The sequence below is a fragment of the Lipotes vexillifer genome, unplaced genomic scaffold (genome assembly GCF_000442215.2).
Source record: "Lipotes vexillifer unplaced genomic scaffold, Lipotes_vexillifer_v1.1 scaffold628, whole genome shotgun sequence".
NCBI lineage: Eukaryota > Metazoa > Chordata > Mammalia > Artiodactyla > Lipotidae > Lipotes > Lipotes vexillifer.
The window spans coordinates 895,495-909,649 of NW_006779395.1; the positions used below are offsets into that span (position 1 = coordinate 895,495).

The window sequence follows — 14,155 nt, forward strand, 5'->3', positions numbered from 1 at the left end:
CCGGATCAGGGCACGAACCCGTGTCCCCTGCATCGGCAGGCGGACTCTCAACCGCTGCGCCACCAGGGAAGCCCTATTTTTTTTTTTTAATAGTTTTCATTGGAGTGTGTTGATTTACAATGTTGTATTACTTTCTGCTGTACAGCAAAGTGAATCAGTTATATAAACACATATATCCACTTTTTTTTAGATTCTTTTCCCATATAGGTCACTACAGAGTATTGAGTAGAGTTCCCTGTGCTGTACAGCAGGTTCTTATTAGTTATCTATTTTATATATAGTAGTGTATATATGTCAATCCCAATCTCCCAATTTATCCTCCCCCGCCCCATTTCCCCCTTGGTAACCCTAGGTTTGTTTTCTACATCTGTGACTCTATTTCTGTTTTGTAAGTAAGCTCATTTGTACCATTTTTGAGATTTGGAGTTGGGATTTCTTTGGCAGTTCAGGTTTTTTTAAAATTTATTTATTTTATTTATTTATTTTTGGTTGCATTGGGTCTTCATTGCTGCGCGCGGACTTTCTCTAGTTGCGGTGAGCGGGGGCTACTCTTCTTTGTGGTACGTGGTCTTCTCATTGTGGTGGCTTCTCTTGTTGTGGAGCATGGGCTCTAGGTGCACGGGCTTCGGTAGTTGTGGCTCACGGGCTCTAGAGTGCAGGCTCAGTAGTTGTGGCGCACGGGCTTAGTTGCTCCACTGCATGTGGGATCTTCCTGGACCTGGGCTCGAACCCGTGTCCCCTGCGTTGGCAGGCGGATTCTTAACCACTGTGCCACCAGGGAAACCCGGCAGTTCAGTTTCTTAAATAAAATTCCTAGGACTGCAGTCTTTTTGCTTTTTGCTTTTTGGCTTTTTGCTTCTAGTCATTCCATGAGCAAGTTGCCCACAGTCAAAGAGCTCATCTGGGCCTAGTTTTTAAGCCTGAAAACCCTGGTCTTTTATTTACTGCTTCTACCCACTCGACTCCCTAAATTTAATGGTGTTTATTTTGAGACCATCTCAACTAATATGCTATAGTGGGAAGGCAAAACCCTTTGTGTGATATTGAAGGCTCAGCTGGCTTTCATCGTCTAACAGATAACACTTACTAGAAAGTACTTAAAAAGGGGTTTCATCTTTTCTCCTATATCCGGCTAAGACAGCCTCTTCAGAACTACCTTAACTAATTGCTTCTACTCTTCCAACCTTGGCTGGGTCTGCCCTCTAGGTACTGAGGCCACAGATGGAGAAAACCTCCCAGTAGTGGGGTGAATTTCCCTCCATCTCTTCTTATTTTATTTATTTTTTTTTTGCGGTACACGGGCCTCTCACTGTTGTGGCCTTTCCGGCTGTGGAGCACAGACTCCGGATGCGCAGTCTCAGCGGCCATGGCTCACGGGCCCAGCCGCTCCGCGGCATGTGGGATCCTCCCAGACCAGGGTACGAACCCGTGTCCCCTGCATCGGCAGGCGGACTCTCAACCACTGCGCCACAGATGGAAGCCCCCCTTCCATCTCTTCTTAATGATGAACTATCTCCTCCTTGACCTCACCTTTCTTCTGGGGCTTTCCTAAAAGTGACAAGAAACGATGAACACAGACTACTGTGCTACAGGCTCCATGGGCATGCAGCCTGCCTTTCAAGATATCGCAAGTGACAGTTTTACCAAATGTTTTGTCAGATAACATAACACTGCTTCAGCTTTCTAGTCTGAAATACCTGGGTCCTCGGTACCCACCACCTGACTGCTAAGCCAGCGTCATATACATTTTAGGTTCTGTTATGGCAACAACCCACCTCCGGTAGCAAATTCAATATTGGATAGGATGTGTTCAGGGGATGTGCCAGAGACCTGGAATAACAGTGGGTTGAATAAAGTAAGTAGAAGTCTGAGCTGGTATGACAGCTCTGCTCTGCAAAGCTGTATGGGTTCAAGTTTCTTCTATGTTGTTTCTTTGCCACCCTGTGGGTGTTGCTTTCAACTCTGGTCGAGGATAGCTCACCACTATAGCCACATACTGGCCAGCAAGAGGGAGGAAAAGGGGAAGGGGAAGAGAACACCATCCCTTTAAGGGTAAGACCCAGAAGTTGAAACATCACTTCTACTATCCTCTCATTGGCCAGAACATAGTCATATGGCCACCCTGGCTGCAGGGGAGGCTGGAAAGGGTATCCTTATTCTGGGTGGTCATATACTCAACTATCTGTTACCATAAAAGAGAAGGGAAAATGGATGTTGGGAGTTATAATAGTCTCTGCTACAGATGTACTTTAAAAATCTGGGGCAAGCAACTTTTTCACCTGGTACTTCCTGTAACATTTTGAGCACTCTATTTCTCAAAGCCTTGCTTTCTTCATATTTTCACTAACTAGGATCCTAGTCTAGGTGTTTAATTCTGGCCTGCTACCAAAAAAAAAAAGTTGAATTCAAGGGTTCTTAACCTGGGTCCATGGATCCCTATGAGAAGGTTTCAGGGGGTCTGTGTACTTTGCACAACTCTGTGTATGTGTCTGTTTGTAGGCCGAGGGCCCGTAGCTTTCATCACATTCTCAAAGAGATCCGTGACTTCAAAGAGGTAAAACTGCTAGCCTAGCTGATATTATAATTTATAGCCTAGTTCCCTTCCAGCTTAGTCCCGTCTTTCTATAACATTGGTTTAACTGAGTCACTTTCTCACTCGGGTCTCCAAAGGCTCTACTTTGCCTCTCAAAATAAAATTTAGGTTCTTTCGGTTGCGACTCAATGCCCTTCATGTTTCTTGACCTCTTCTAATTCTTTCTTACCTCTTTGCAACAGAAATTCCCCCACTTTCCAAATCTCTTCTTCACTTTGTGTCTTTCCACTTCTTACTCTCCACAGTCCAGCTCCATTCCCAAGTTCTCCGTGACATCTTTCCAGACAACTCCAGGCTATCCTAATCTGAATTCCCTTAACTCTCAGTATGGGGCCCACCCCTTGGACTGTATTAAACTTTTTCTAATTGTGTGCAGTTTTGTGCGGGGATCATCTTCTCATTTACATTGTAAGATCCTGTCTAGTAAAGACCTTGTCTTATATTCCTTTCAGCTCTACACTTAGCTAAATACTTATTAAATGATTGATTCCTACTAAGAAGTGGAAATAGGGTTCTGTGTATGCAATTTCTTTGTGACATTTAGTACATTTGAATTTTGCACATATAACCGTAACACCAAGAACTAAGAAAAGAAACACTTTATATATAGGGTAATATACTGTATTACCATGTTCTAGAAGAAGGAATAACTTTTTTTGCTGATGAAGACAATTAAGATTCATTGGGTTTTTCCTTAAATTCTGTTTAGCTCTGTGCTTATGGTCTGTTCTATTAATTATAGGAGGCTGATGAGGCCAGGGACACAGTTTAATTGGCTTTAGTCTTTCTTTTTTTCGGCCTCGCTGTGCAGCATGCAGGATCTTAGTTCCCCGACCAAGGATCAAACCCATGCCCCCTGCATTGGGAGCACAGAGTCTGAAGCACTGGACTGCCAGCTAAGTCCCAGCTTTAGTCTTTTTCATAATGCCTACCAGTTGTCCTAAAAGGTACCATCTTTGTTGAGAGGAATGACTGAGTTAGTGGGATGGATCATGTACATTAACTTTTGGTGTTGGCAAAATGAATCAAAGGACAAACCCTACTGAAAATGGACACAAGGCATCCTCCCACATCCAAGGTGACATGGGAGGAGGTATGGTCAAAGTTATGGTGCCTCCCTCCTCCTCTTTGACCTTCATCAGCCTTCTTTCTTAATATGTTTATCTTGGCCAAATATCAATGCCTGCATAGGATGACTACTTCATTTACTAAGATTTTCACTGCAGTAAGGCTTTGAAGAGATATTGGATTTGCTTGTAGTAACCTTTTTGGATGGCAGCGGTTTCACTAGTTAAAATTTGACCTGTGATGAGTGTCCTTTGTAGCTGGCTCTTAGTAAAACAGCTTGTACTTTAACCTCTGTATATCTCAACTTCCAAGTAAACTTGAATTTATTTATGAACAACCCTAATTTAAAACGGAGGTGAGTTTCCATATACATTTTAGAATTATTTGTTCTAGTTCTGTGAAAAAAGCCATTGGTATTTTGGTAGGAATTGCACTGAATCTGTAGATTGTCTTGGAAAGTATGGTCATTTTAACAATATTAATTCTTCCAGTCCAAGGCCATGGGATATCTTTCCATCCATTTGTGTCATCTTCCATTTCTTTCATCGGTGTCTTATACTTTTCCGAGTATATGTCTTTTACCTCCTTAGGTAGATTTATTCCTAGGTATTTCATTCTTTTTGGTATGACACTAAATGGGGTTGTTTCCTTAATTGCTCTCTCTGATACTTCGTTGTTAGTATATAGAAGTGCAGCAGCTTAGGACCAGTGATTCATAGGCATAAATTTCATTATGAAGGATTTGGGTTACTAAAAAATGGCAGAATTTAGAGACCATTAAGAGATGGGAGCTGTAAGATTCCAAACAGTGTTTAGTGGTTACTGATCTTGGTGATCAGCTTTAGTAGTTGAAGTGAGGTTGCAGGTATGTTGCATATTAGAAATAATAGGAGCCTTGGGAATTCCCTGGCAGTCCAGTTGTTAGGACTCGGCACTTTCACTGCTGGGGCCTGGGTTTTGTCCCGGGTCGGGGAACTAAATCTCACAAGCAGCGTGACGCGGACAAAAAAAAAAAAAGAACAGCAAAGAAATAATAGGAGCCTTTACTGGAGGTATAGGAAAAACAGTTGGGGAAAATCTTATGGCATTAGAGATTTTCAAAAATATTTAGATGATATTTTAAATGTTTCAATGACTTCTAGTTATCTCATCCTGTTTACTGTAGGCCCTGGACTTTCCTTTTCAATTTTTGTTATGGTATAGTGGGTAAAACACTGGATTAAAATCAAGCACACACCTGAGTACAAATAGTTCAAATTCCAGCTTCTTCATTACCAGTGTCACCTTCTGCAAGTCACTTAACGTGTTTGGGCCTCAGTTAACTCTTCTGTAGATAAGGGTGCCTATTTCAGGGCTGTTACAGATTTAGATACAATGACGTATGTGAAAAATCCAACACAATGTGTAGCACAAGTTAGTACTCAATAAATGGTCACTATCATTTATTATCAATCTGTGACTGTTGCTTACCTATTTTGGCAATGATTTAAGAAAGGAATCTCAAAAAAAAAGGAGAGGACCAGGACAAGGTTTCTATTTAAAGTTTGGTTTTTTGCAAGAAAGAACTATCTGGCAAAATAAATTTAGCTTATGAAGATATCATGTTTGAGATGGGAAGAGAAGATAGGATGTAAAATGAACTCAGCTGCACGGCCTAGGTATGAGTTTGTGGTACAGAATTCATAATAATAGTATTCTGGTACCAAGTCTTGCCTTTTGATATGGTTATCTATGAAGTTCCTAAATTGAAGCTGGTGGCAGCTGTCTCATTTCTTTTTTTCTATAAATTTCTGTTGTTTATTTATTTATTTATGTATTTGGCTGCGTTGGGTCTTCATTGCTGTGCACAGGCTTTCTCTAGTTGTGGCGTGCGGGCTTCTCATTGCAGTGGTTTCTCTTGTTGCGGAGCACCGGCTCTAGGGCACGCGGGCTTCAGTAGCTGTGGTGTGCAGGCTCAGTAGTTGTGGCTCGAGGGCTCTAGAGCACAGTAATTGGGGAGCACAGGCTTAGTTGTTCCTCAGCATGTGGGATCTTCCAGGACCAGGGATCGAACCCGTGTCCCCTGCATTGGCAGGCGGATTCTTAACCACTGTGCCACCAGGGAAGTCCCCGTCTCATTTTAATAGGGCCTAAGAGGGGACATCCCTGGCGGTCCAGTAGTTAAGACTCCACACCTCCATTGAAAGGGACGTGGTTTCGATCCCTGGTCAGGGAACTAAGATCCCACACGCCGCACGGTGCGGCCAAAAATAAATAAATAAAATAGGGCCTATGGGACTCCAATTATGGAGTTCTCTTTCTTGGAGTCTTCAGTATTTTTATACTTAGCCGATGTTCCCACTTGCTCTAAGCATATGCTGACTTGAATGCAAAGAGACTGTGGATTGGATCTAGATATTCTGGGGGGAGGCTGTTTATGACCAGATGATGAAAGAGAACTATATTGACTTCCAGTTGAAGTACTAAGTTTAGTTTAGGTTATCTGTCAGTGTACTTTATGCTGGTTAATATGAACACATTTCTTTCTGAAAATAAAATACTATTCAACACTATCCAGTGCCCCCACCGTGTTTGCTTACAGCAGAGAATAAAGTGATGTAGATATCCCTATCATAATGTTTTTTATTTGTTTGTTTGTTTTGGCTGCATGGCATGTGGGATCTTAGTTCCCTGACCAGGGATTGAACCCGCACCCCCTGCACTGTAAGCACAGAGTCTTAACCACTGGACCGCCAGGGAAGTCCCTCATAATGTTTTTTTACTCTTGTTTTAGCTAAGGTTCTTTTGGTCACAAGCAGCAGAAACCAACTCTGGCTATCTTAAGCAAAGAGAAGACTTTATTTGAAGGGTACAAGGGTATCTTCTAGAGCTGAAAAACGTTTCAAGTAATCAAGAAGGGAATGAACCAAAGCTAACTCTGGGAATATTGGCAGAGGCTGTGTGTGGCCTGATAAGGCACAGCTGTTAAGGTACTTAGCTCCTGTGTCACCCATAATGTGTGTTGGGGGTTCTCAAGACCACCTCACATTTAGAGATTCTCCAGAAGGGACTCATGGCACTCAGTCTATAGTTGTACTCATGACTAAGGTTTATTGCAGTGATGTGATAAGGATGCACAGCTGGACCATAATGGAAAAGGCACAGGAAGAGTCTGGAGTACCTTTGTGCAGGCTTCCTTTTGCGTTCTCCCATGAGGCGTCACACGGAATGCACTCCTCTTCAAGAAACACAGCAACATGTGTGCAATGTTCCTGCGCAGGGAATCCTATTAGAGACTCAGCACCCAGGGTTTTTATTGGGAGAGATTTGTATAAGCACCCTCTGCATGTGCCAAAATCCCAGACTCCCAGAAGGAAAGCAGGTGTTCAGCCTAAACTACCTTGTTCTCCCAAACAGTTGAGGCACAGTGGATCACTCTTATCAGTTAGGGAAAGGTGAGGCCATTCCTGAAATTCAAGTTCCCAGGCAGCAACCAAGAGCATAAACCTTGCAAGCAGGCTTTTCTAAGGATAGCAGTCTCATGCTCACTCTTCTCATATCTCTTAATTCCAAGTCTCAAATTCTGGGAAGATTGAATCTGACCCACCTTGACTCAGGTGTCTTTGGAATCCATTGACTCTTTGGGAGGCAAAGTGGAGCAATAGAGACATGGCCCTGGAACCCACCCTCTGGGATGGGAGGGTACAGTTCTCAGAAGAGAAGGACCCAAAGTGATCAGGAGGGATCCACTGCAGCCCTCGTACAGCATGTTTGAGGGCTCTGGAAACCTTTGATCGGGAGGGTTCTGTGATGCCATTACAATACAGTGAATTTCAGGACTTCATTCATTCAAGTAATAACAAATATCTCTTGAGCATCTACTATGTGCCATCCTCCTGAGCCAGAAGCACGCCTCCAGTATTTTCCATTTTATTTGGAAGAAAAGCGTATATATCTGCTACTGTCGTTTGCCCTATTCTCTCTGGCTTCTTAGGAATTTAAACATCCAATTAAGTTCCTCTGAACTTTCACAGATATCGTGAGCACTGAGTCATTTGGTCAGTATTATGCCTCAGGTGAAGGGATTCATTTTTCTCTTACAGTAATCCTTTGATTTATACAGTAACAGGGAGTTTTTTTGTGAAGAAGATATGTATTCTATTGCTGTGATCGCATCCCTTTAAATCTTTTAATTTCATTATTTGCTACCAAAGTAATCCAGCTGAAGCAATTTTATCCAATGCATGTGACACTGAAACTTGGTCAGTTAATTTAACAAAAAATCATTAAATCAAGGATTATCATAACGAAATGAGAGATGCTTTACGTACTTTAACTCAAATATGTTTATTTTTGGTTTTGTATGTGCAAATCTTTAAAGTGAAGAGCACTTATGAAAGCAATCTGAATGCAGAATCTCCTACATTTTTATACTTTCTCCCCTAATGTTTACTTTCCCCCATAGCAACAGCCTTAGGAACAAATATAATTTACTCTTACAAGCATATAGTCAGCTGATGAGGGCAGTGGAGAGAATCTGATCATCAGAAGCTTTCAGGGTGTATTTAAGTCAGTTAAATGGATACAATTTAAAGAGCTCTGGGAATTTCCTGGAGGTCCAGAGATTAGGACTCGGTGCTTTCACTGCCTTGGGCCTGGGTTTGATTCCTGGTCGGGGGAACTAAGATCCCATAAGCCTCATGGTGTGGCCAAAATAAATAAATAAATAAAGAGCTCTACTGGACATGTTCATTACAGAAAACTTAGAAACTATGGTAAGCAAGAAAAATTTTTATTTTTTTTTTGGCTGTGTTGGGTCTGCATTGCTGTGCGGGGGCTTTCTCTCTAGCTGCGGCGAGCCGGGGCTACTCTTTGTTGTGGTGCACGGGCTTCTCATTGCGGTGGCTTCTCTTGCTGCAGAGTATGGGCTGTAGGCTCAAGGGCTTCAGTAGTTGTGGCTCGAGGGCTAGAGCACAGGCTCAGTAGTTGTGGCGCACGGGCTTAGTTGCTCTGCAGCATGTGGGATCTTCCCGGACCAGGGCTTGAACCCATGTGCCCTGCATTGGCAGGCGGAGTCTTAACCACTGTGCCACCAGGGAAGTCCCAAAATTAAGAATTTTGTTTGTTTGTTTGTTGTTGTTTTTTTCGCAGTACGCAGGCCTCTCACTGCTGTGGGATCCTCCTGGACCGGGGCATGAACCCGTGTCCCCTGCATCAGCAGGTGGACTCTCAACCACTGCACCACCAGGGAAGCCCCCAAATTAGGAATTTTGACATAGGATCATCACTAAGTTTTTGGTCTATTTTCTTTATATATGTGGAATATATGCATGCAAATGCAGAGACATATTTGAAGTATATAGATACTAATATGCTAGATATACTATATAATGAAATATATATTATACACACATTTTAACAAAAATCAGGCTTATGCTATATATAGTGTCTTTTAGTCTTTTTTCATCTAAACAAACTGATGCTTTTCCAGTAAGCATTCTCCTACAGCATTATCTTGTGATGACTTTTGGCCAGTGGGGATTAGTTATCAACACTGTGGCATGTCCCTAAGAGGACTGGGGGTTTGTAGAGAGTTAGAGGACTAACTACAGGGGAATGTCAGTGAGGAATGAGGAGGCATTGACTCCACCTTCACTACTGAAGGGATGTGTGTGTGGGTGATGAGTAACTTCACCTTCCACCGGTGTCCTCAGGGGAAAGCAGATTCCCGTGACGACAGGAGTATAAGCAATTGTTTAGGGAAGAGGTGAAGAAGGTAGGGAGACCTGTTAAGCATGGAACAGAATTCCAGAGGTCATAATGGAAGGATCTGGGAGACAGAGAGGGAAGAGATATGGGACTGGGTCTGGTGGAAGATACCAGAGCAGTGAAATGAGGGTCTGAGAGAAAATAGATGGTCAGGATGGATGGAGGATGTGCCCCAAGGTGGGAGGGGAATATTCCTCTCTCTCTGGCTCTTTCAGAATAGTAGGTGCCACATGTTCTTTGCGGTGAGCAGCATCCTTTTGTGCCAACTCCCCAGTCAGTGTTCTAGAGTATCATTGAAAACTTGGCTTTTCAGTTAGAAATTTCAGTTAGAAATTGAAGCAGTGATCCCTGAGCTGATGTGGTTCACTAAAGGGAATGTTTTCAAAAGAGAGCTAGTAGAAGACTTCCCTGGTGGTCCAGTGGTTAAGACTCCGCGCTTCCAATGCAGGGTGCGTAGGTTCAATCCCTGGTCAGGGAACTAAGATCCCACGTGCTGCGTGGCATGGCCAAAAGTTTAAAAAAATAAAAATAAAGCATTAAAAAAAAGAGGGCTAGTAGATTGTGGTGAGAATGGTGATGATAACCCTATATATTTACCATTGGACTTACCCCACTAAGGATGTAGTTTTGCAGATGCTATTGGAAGTCGTGGATGAGATCACCTAGAGAGAAAGTAGATTGAGAAGAAGACCCTGGGCAGACCCGGGGAGGACCAGTATTTTAGAGGTGGACAAAGAGGAGGATCCCCTAACCCCCTTCTCGCCCAGCAAAAGCGATTGAGGTTGAGTAGCCAGCGAGTTAGGAGGAAACCCAGGATCTTGCAATGCCAGAGAGCCCAGGGAAGCAACTGTTTTTAAGGAGTGGCCAACAGGGACAATGCTTTAGACAGATATATCTGTCTGTATTTTAGCCAGAAATATGAAGGTGTCCTACTTCATAACCAGAATAGAGACTATAGCAAAATTATATATGACTCCTCCAGCTTGAAATCAGTTCATTTACTGGGATTGTTTGATGAGTTTATTAGACATAGTGTGGATCCTCTTAACTGCCGGATTTGTGCCAACACGTCCTCCATATTCGTATGAATATTGAATGCATGTTCAACACACCTCAGTTCTTTCCTCTAAGCCTGTGACAAGAGATACACTGTGCAGTACCCTGAATACAAACCCCAGCACATAAACATGTAGCTCTGAAATCATTGTATGGCAACACATGTTCATAAAATGGTTAGTAAGTATTTCAAAATATGCTAACAATTTTCTTTGGGTTCTGAAAATAAAAATGCAAATTTTTGTAATGTTCAGAAAATGTGTGCCCTTCATAGTGGATTTGCTCATCTTCAGAGATTTGTGCTTGATTTGTATAAGACCACCTTGATGAACTGAAGGTTAATCGATTGTGGGCTTGAAGGATTTTCTTCCAAATTTTAGAAGGGCTTTCCTGTGGGAAAGGGAAGAAAAGCAGCTTCTGGCTCAATATAAAATCATCTAAGATAGAATTGGATTCATTGAAAGATAATGATTCCCCCTTGAGTAGAGACTGGGGAATTACTCATTTAAGGCTATACAAATGGGATTTAAAAAAGTTTTTCATTATGTGAGTAACAAGATAATTTCCTACTGTACGATTTTATGAGTGTATGTACCTGGGGTCTTTAAGAAATAAGGAAGGCTGGGACTTCCCTGGTAGTGCAGTGGTTAAGAATGCACCTGCCAACGTAGGGGACCCGGGTTCTAGCCCTGGTCCGGGAAGTTCCCACATGCCGCAGAGCAGCTAAGCCCGTGCGCCACAACTACTGAGCCTGCGCTTTAGAACCCGTGAACCACAACTACTGAGCCCACCTGCCACAACTACTGAAGCCCGCGCACCTAGAGCCCGTGCTCCGCAACAAGAGAAGCCACCACAATGAGAAGCCCGCGCACCCCAACGAAGAGTAGCCCCCGCTCGCCACAACTAGAGAAAGCCCGCACACAGCGACGCAGACCCGATGCAGCCAAAAATAAATTAAATAAATTTATTAAAAAAAGAAATAAAATAAGGAAGGAAATGTAACATTGATTTTGTAGTTCAAATTGTCTGTATTTCTAATGTATGATATAAAAAAATCTCAAATAATAATTAAGAGGACTATAATTATCCATAATCTCAGCATTTTAACAGTTATTTTCAATTTGGGGTGTTTCCTTTTAATATCTATCCTCGTGCATAATTAGTTTCACAAATGTGCACTTATAGTTCTGTTTCCTTTCTGTATTTTTCAGTGACTTTCGCTCTCAGGAGATAAATTTAAGGAAATAAGCGTGTTTTCCTGGAGTCTGTTAGTCTTTAATCCTGAAAACCACTGGCAGCTGTGGTGGCTAGGAGCCGTGTGTTTAAAACTGTCCAAGGCCACAGAGGCTTCTTTGAAAAACTGATTTTGCAGCTTGTAGGCATTTCCTAAACTATATTGTTCTATTGTTTTTTCCCCCTGAATTAGTGGATCATGGCCTTGCCAGGTTGGTGACGGTGTATTGTGAGCATGGCCATAAAGCTGCCAAAATCAACCCCCTCTTCACTGGCCAAGCCCTGCAGGAGAACGTGCCTGAAATCCAAGCCGTCGTGCAGACCCTGCAGGGACCCTTTAATACCGCAGGTAAAGCCCATCAACAATGGACTATCCACGTGACAGTTAACTGCCAGTGAGGTGGGGCTCCTTTCTCTGTTCTTGAAGGACCCACATGCCTGCTGAAGCTGAGGCTTCCACGGGTGTGAGGAGACAGTGAGGGGCACATTCGAGCACTGTCTGGGAGGAGCAGTGTTGGGGTTCTAGAAGGGTCTTCTGATAGGGCCCGTTTCCTCTGTATTCAAATCATATGTACAAGGACAGAGGGTACATGAAAAGGTGCTCAGCATCACTAAGCATCAGGGAAATGCAAATCAAAACCACAATGAGCTATTACCTCACACCTGTTACAATGGCTTTTGTCAAAAAAAACCCCAAAGATGGATAAACAACACGGTCCTACTGTCAAGCACAGGGAACTATATTTAATATCCTGTGATAAACCATAATGGAAAAGAAAATGAAAAAAAAAGTATATATATGTATAACTGAATCACTTTGCTGTACAACAGAAATTAACACAACATTGTAAATCAACTATACTTCAATTAAAAATAAAAACAAACCCAAAGATACAAGTGTCGGTGAGGATGTAGAGAAAAGGGAACTCTTGTGCACTGTTGGTAGGAATGCAAGTTGGTGCAGCCAGTATGGAAAACAGTATGGAGGATCCTCAAAAAATTAAAAATAGAACTACCATATGATCCAGCAATTCCATGTCTGGGTATAAATCTAAAGGAATTGAAATTACTATCTTAAAGAGATATCTGCACTCCCATGATCATCACAGCTTTGCTCAATCAGTATCAAAGATCTAACATTTATTGTAAGAAACCATACACGATATAAAGAAAATGTTGGTTTGTTAAATTCATATTGTAGGCTTAGGCAAATGACTGATAACTGATTTGGTGCTGGGCCAATCACGTACTACAAACCTTTCTTTTCTCTGGCTGAGATTCAGGGAGATTTCCTTTTACCTTAGGATATTGCATTGCTATCAATATTAATTCACATTAAGACCAACTGTGCAATAATAGGCATTGCTTTATAGATATTAATAAGACTTGAACATTTTGGTAGATAGATATCTCAGATAAAGATAGTACATATGATTTGTGGCTATAAAGCAGTTGAAAGGTAGGTTCACAATTTAGTTCGAAATGACTATAGAATCAAAATTTGGCATAATGCATCATGGCTCTGTTCGAGAGAAGGAAGATTTTTATTCCCTCTCCTTTTAGTACCTTATGGCCTTTGATCATATTTTTAGTTTTGCCTTTAGAAAAATCTAGATAACCCAAGTTACTTGGAATGAAATGCTCTGAATTCAAATAAGGATCTTGGTATGTTCTATAATTAGTTACATGGTTGATTATTCTTTAAAACGATCCCTTTGATTCCATTTCATAGGATTACTGAACATGGGGAAGGAGGAGGCCTCTCTCGAGGAAGTGGTAGCCTATCTCAACCAGATCTACTGTGGGCAGATTTCTATTGAAACCTCCCAACTTCAGAGCCAGGAGGAGAAAGAATGGTTTGCCAAGCGGTTTGAGGAACTGAAAAAGGAGGCATTTACCACAGAAGAGCGAAAACATCTGTCAAAACTAATGCTAGAATCTCAGGTATAAAAGTAGCAGCTAATATCAAAGAAATAGGTCGATTCATTTTCTACAAAGACATATAAATATTGAAGAGAGGGAGTTAAGACATGAACTCTCTGAATGTAGCCCCATTTACCCCATGGCCTCAACACAAGGGGCAGTGTAACACATACCACTTTATTCTAAGTAGAAGAAAGTAGATCACCAAACAACAGAACTATTGGTTCTTCTCAGAGTCAATATGTTTTATGTATTTGTCTATTCCCTCTATAGAAGCCTGCAAAATCCTTAAGATCTTATTTCTCTTTTTATTACCTGAAGTGATAGAAAAAAAGGAACTGTATGTGGAAGAGACTCTCAATACAGATGAATGGGATTGAATGTCTGTCAGGGCCTGTGATCAGGACTCGGGCATATCAAGATGACAAGAAACCTGTTCCCAGTAATGTGGGTGGTTGGCTAGTTTGCAGCCCAGATGAAATGCTATTGTAGAGCCCTGTACTAAGACTCAAGTCATGGGAAAGGCCCGGCATT

General features: G+C 42.0%; 1 protein-coding gene across 1 annotated transcript in view; it reads left to right on the forward strand.

Annotated features, from left to right (window-relative positions):
* Positions 1–14,155, forward strand: part of DHTKD1 (dehydrogenase E1 and transketolase domain containing 1) — a 51,800-nt gene that overhangs the window by 2,972 nt on the left and 34,673 nt on the right. The window contains exons 2-3 of the mRNA XM_007452575.1: positions 11,892–12,047; positions 13,431–13,642. Of these exons, the coding sequence (XP_007452637.1) occupies positions 11,892–12,047; positions 13,431–13,642 (368 nt within the window). The remainder of the gene's footprint in view (positions 1–11,891; positions 12,048–13,430; positions 13,643–14,155) is intronic.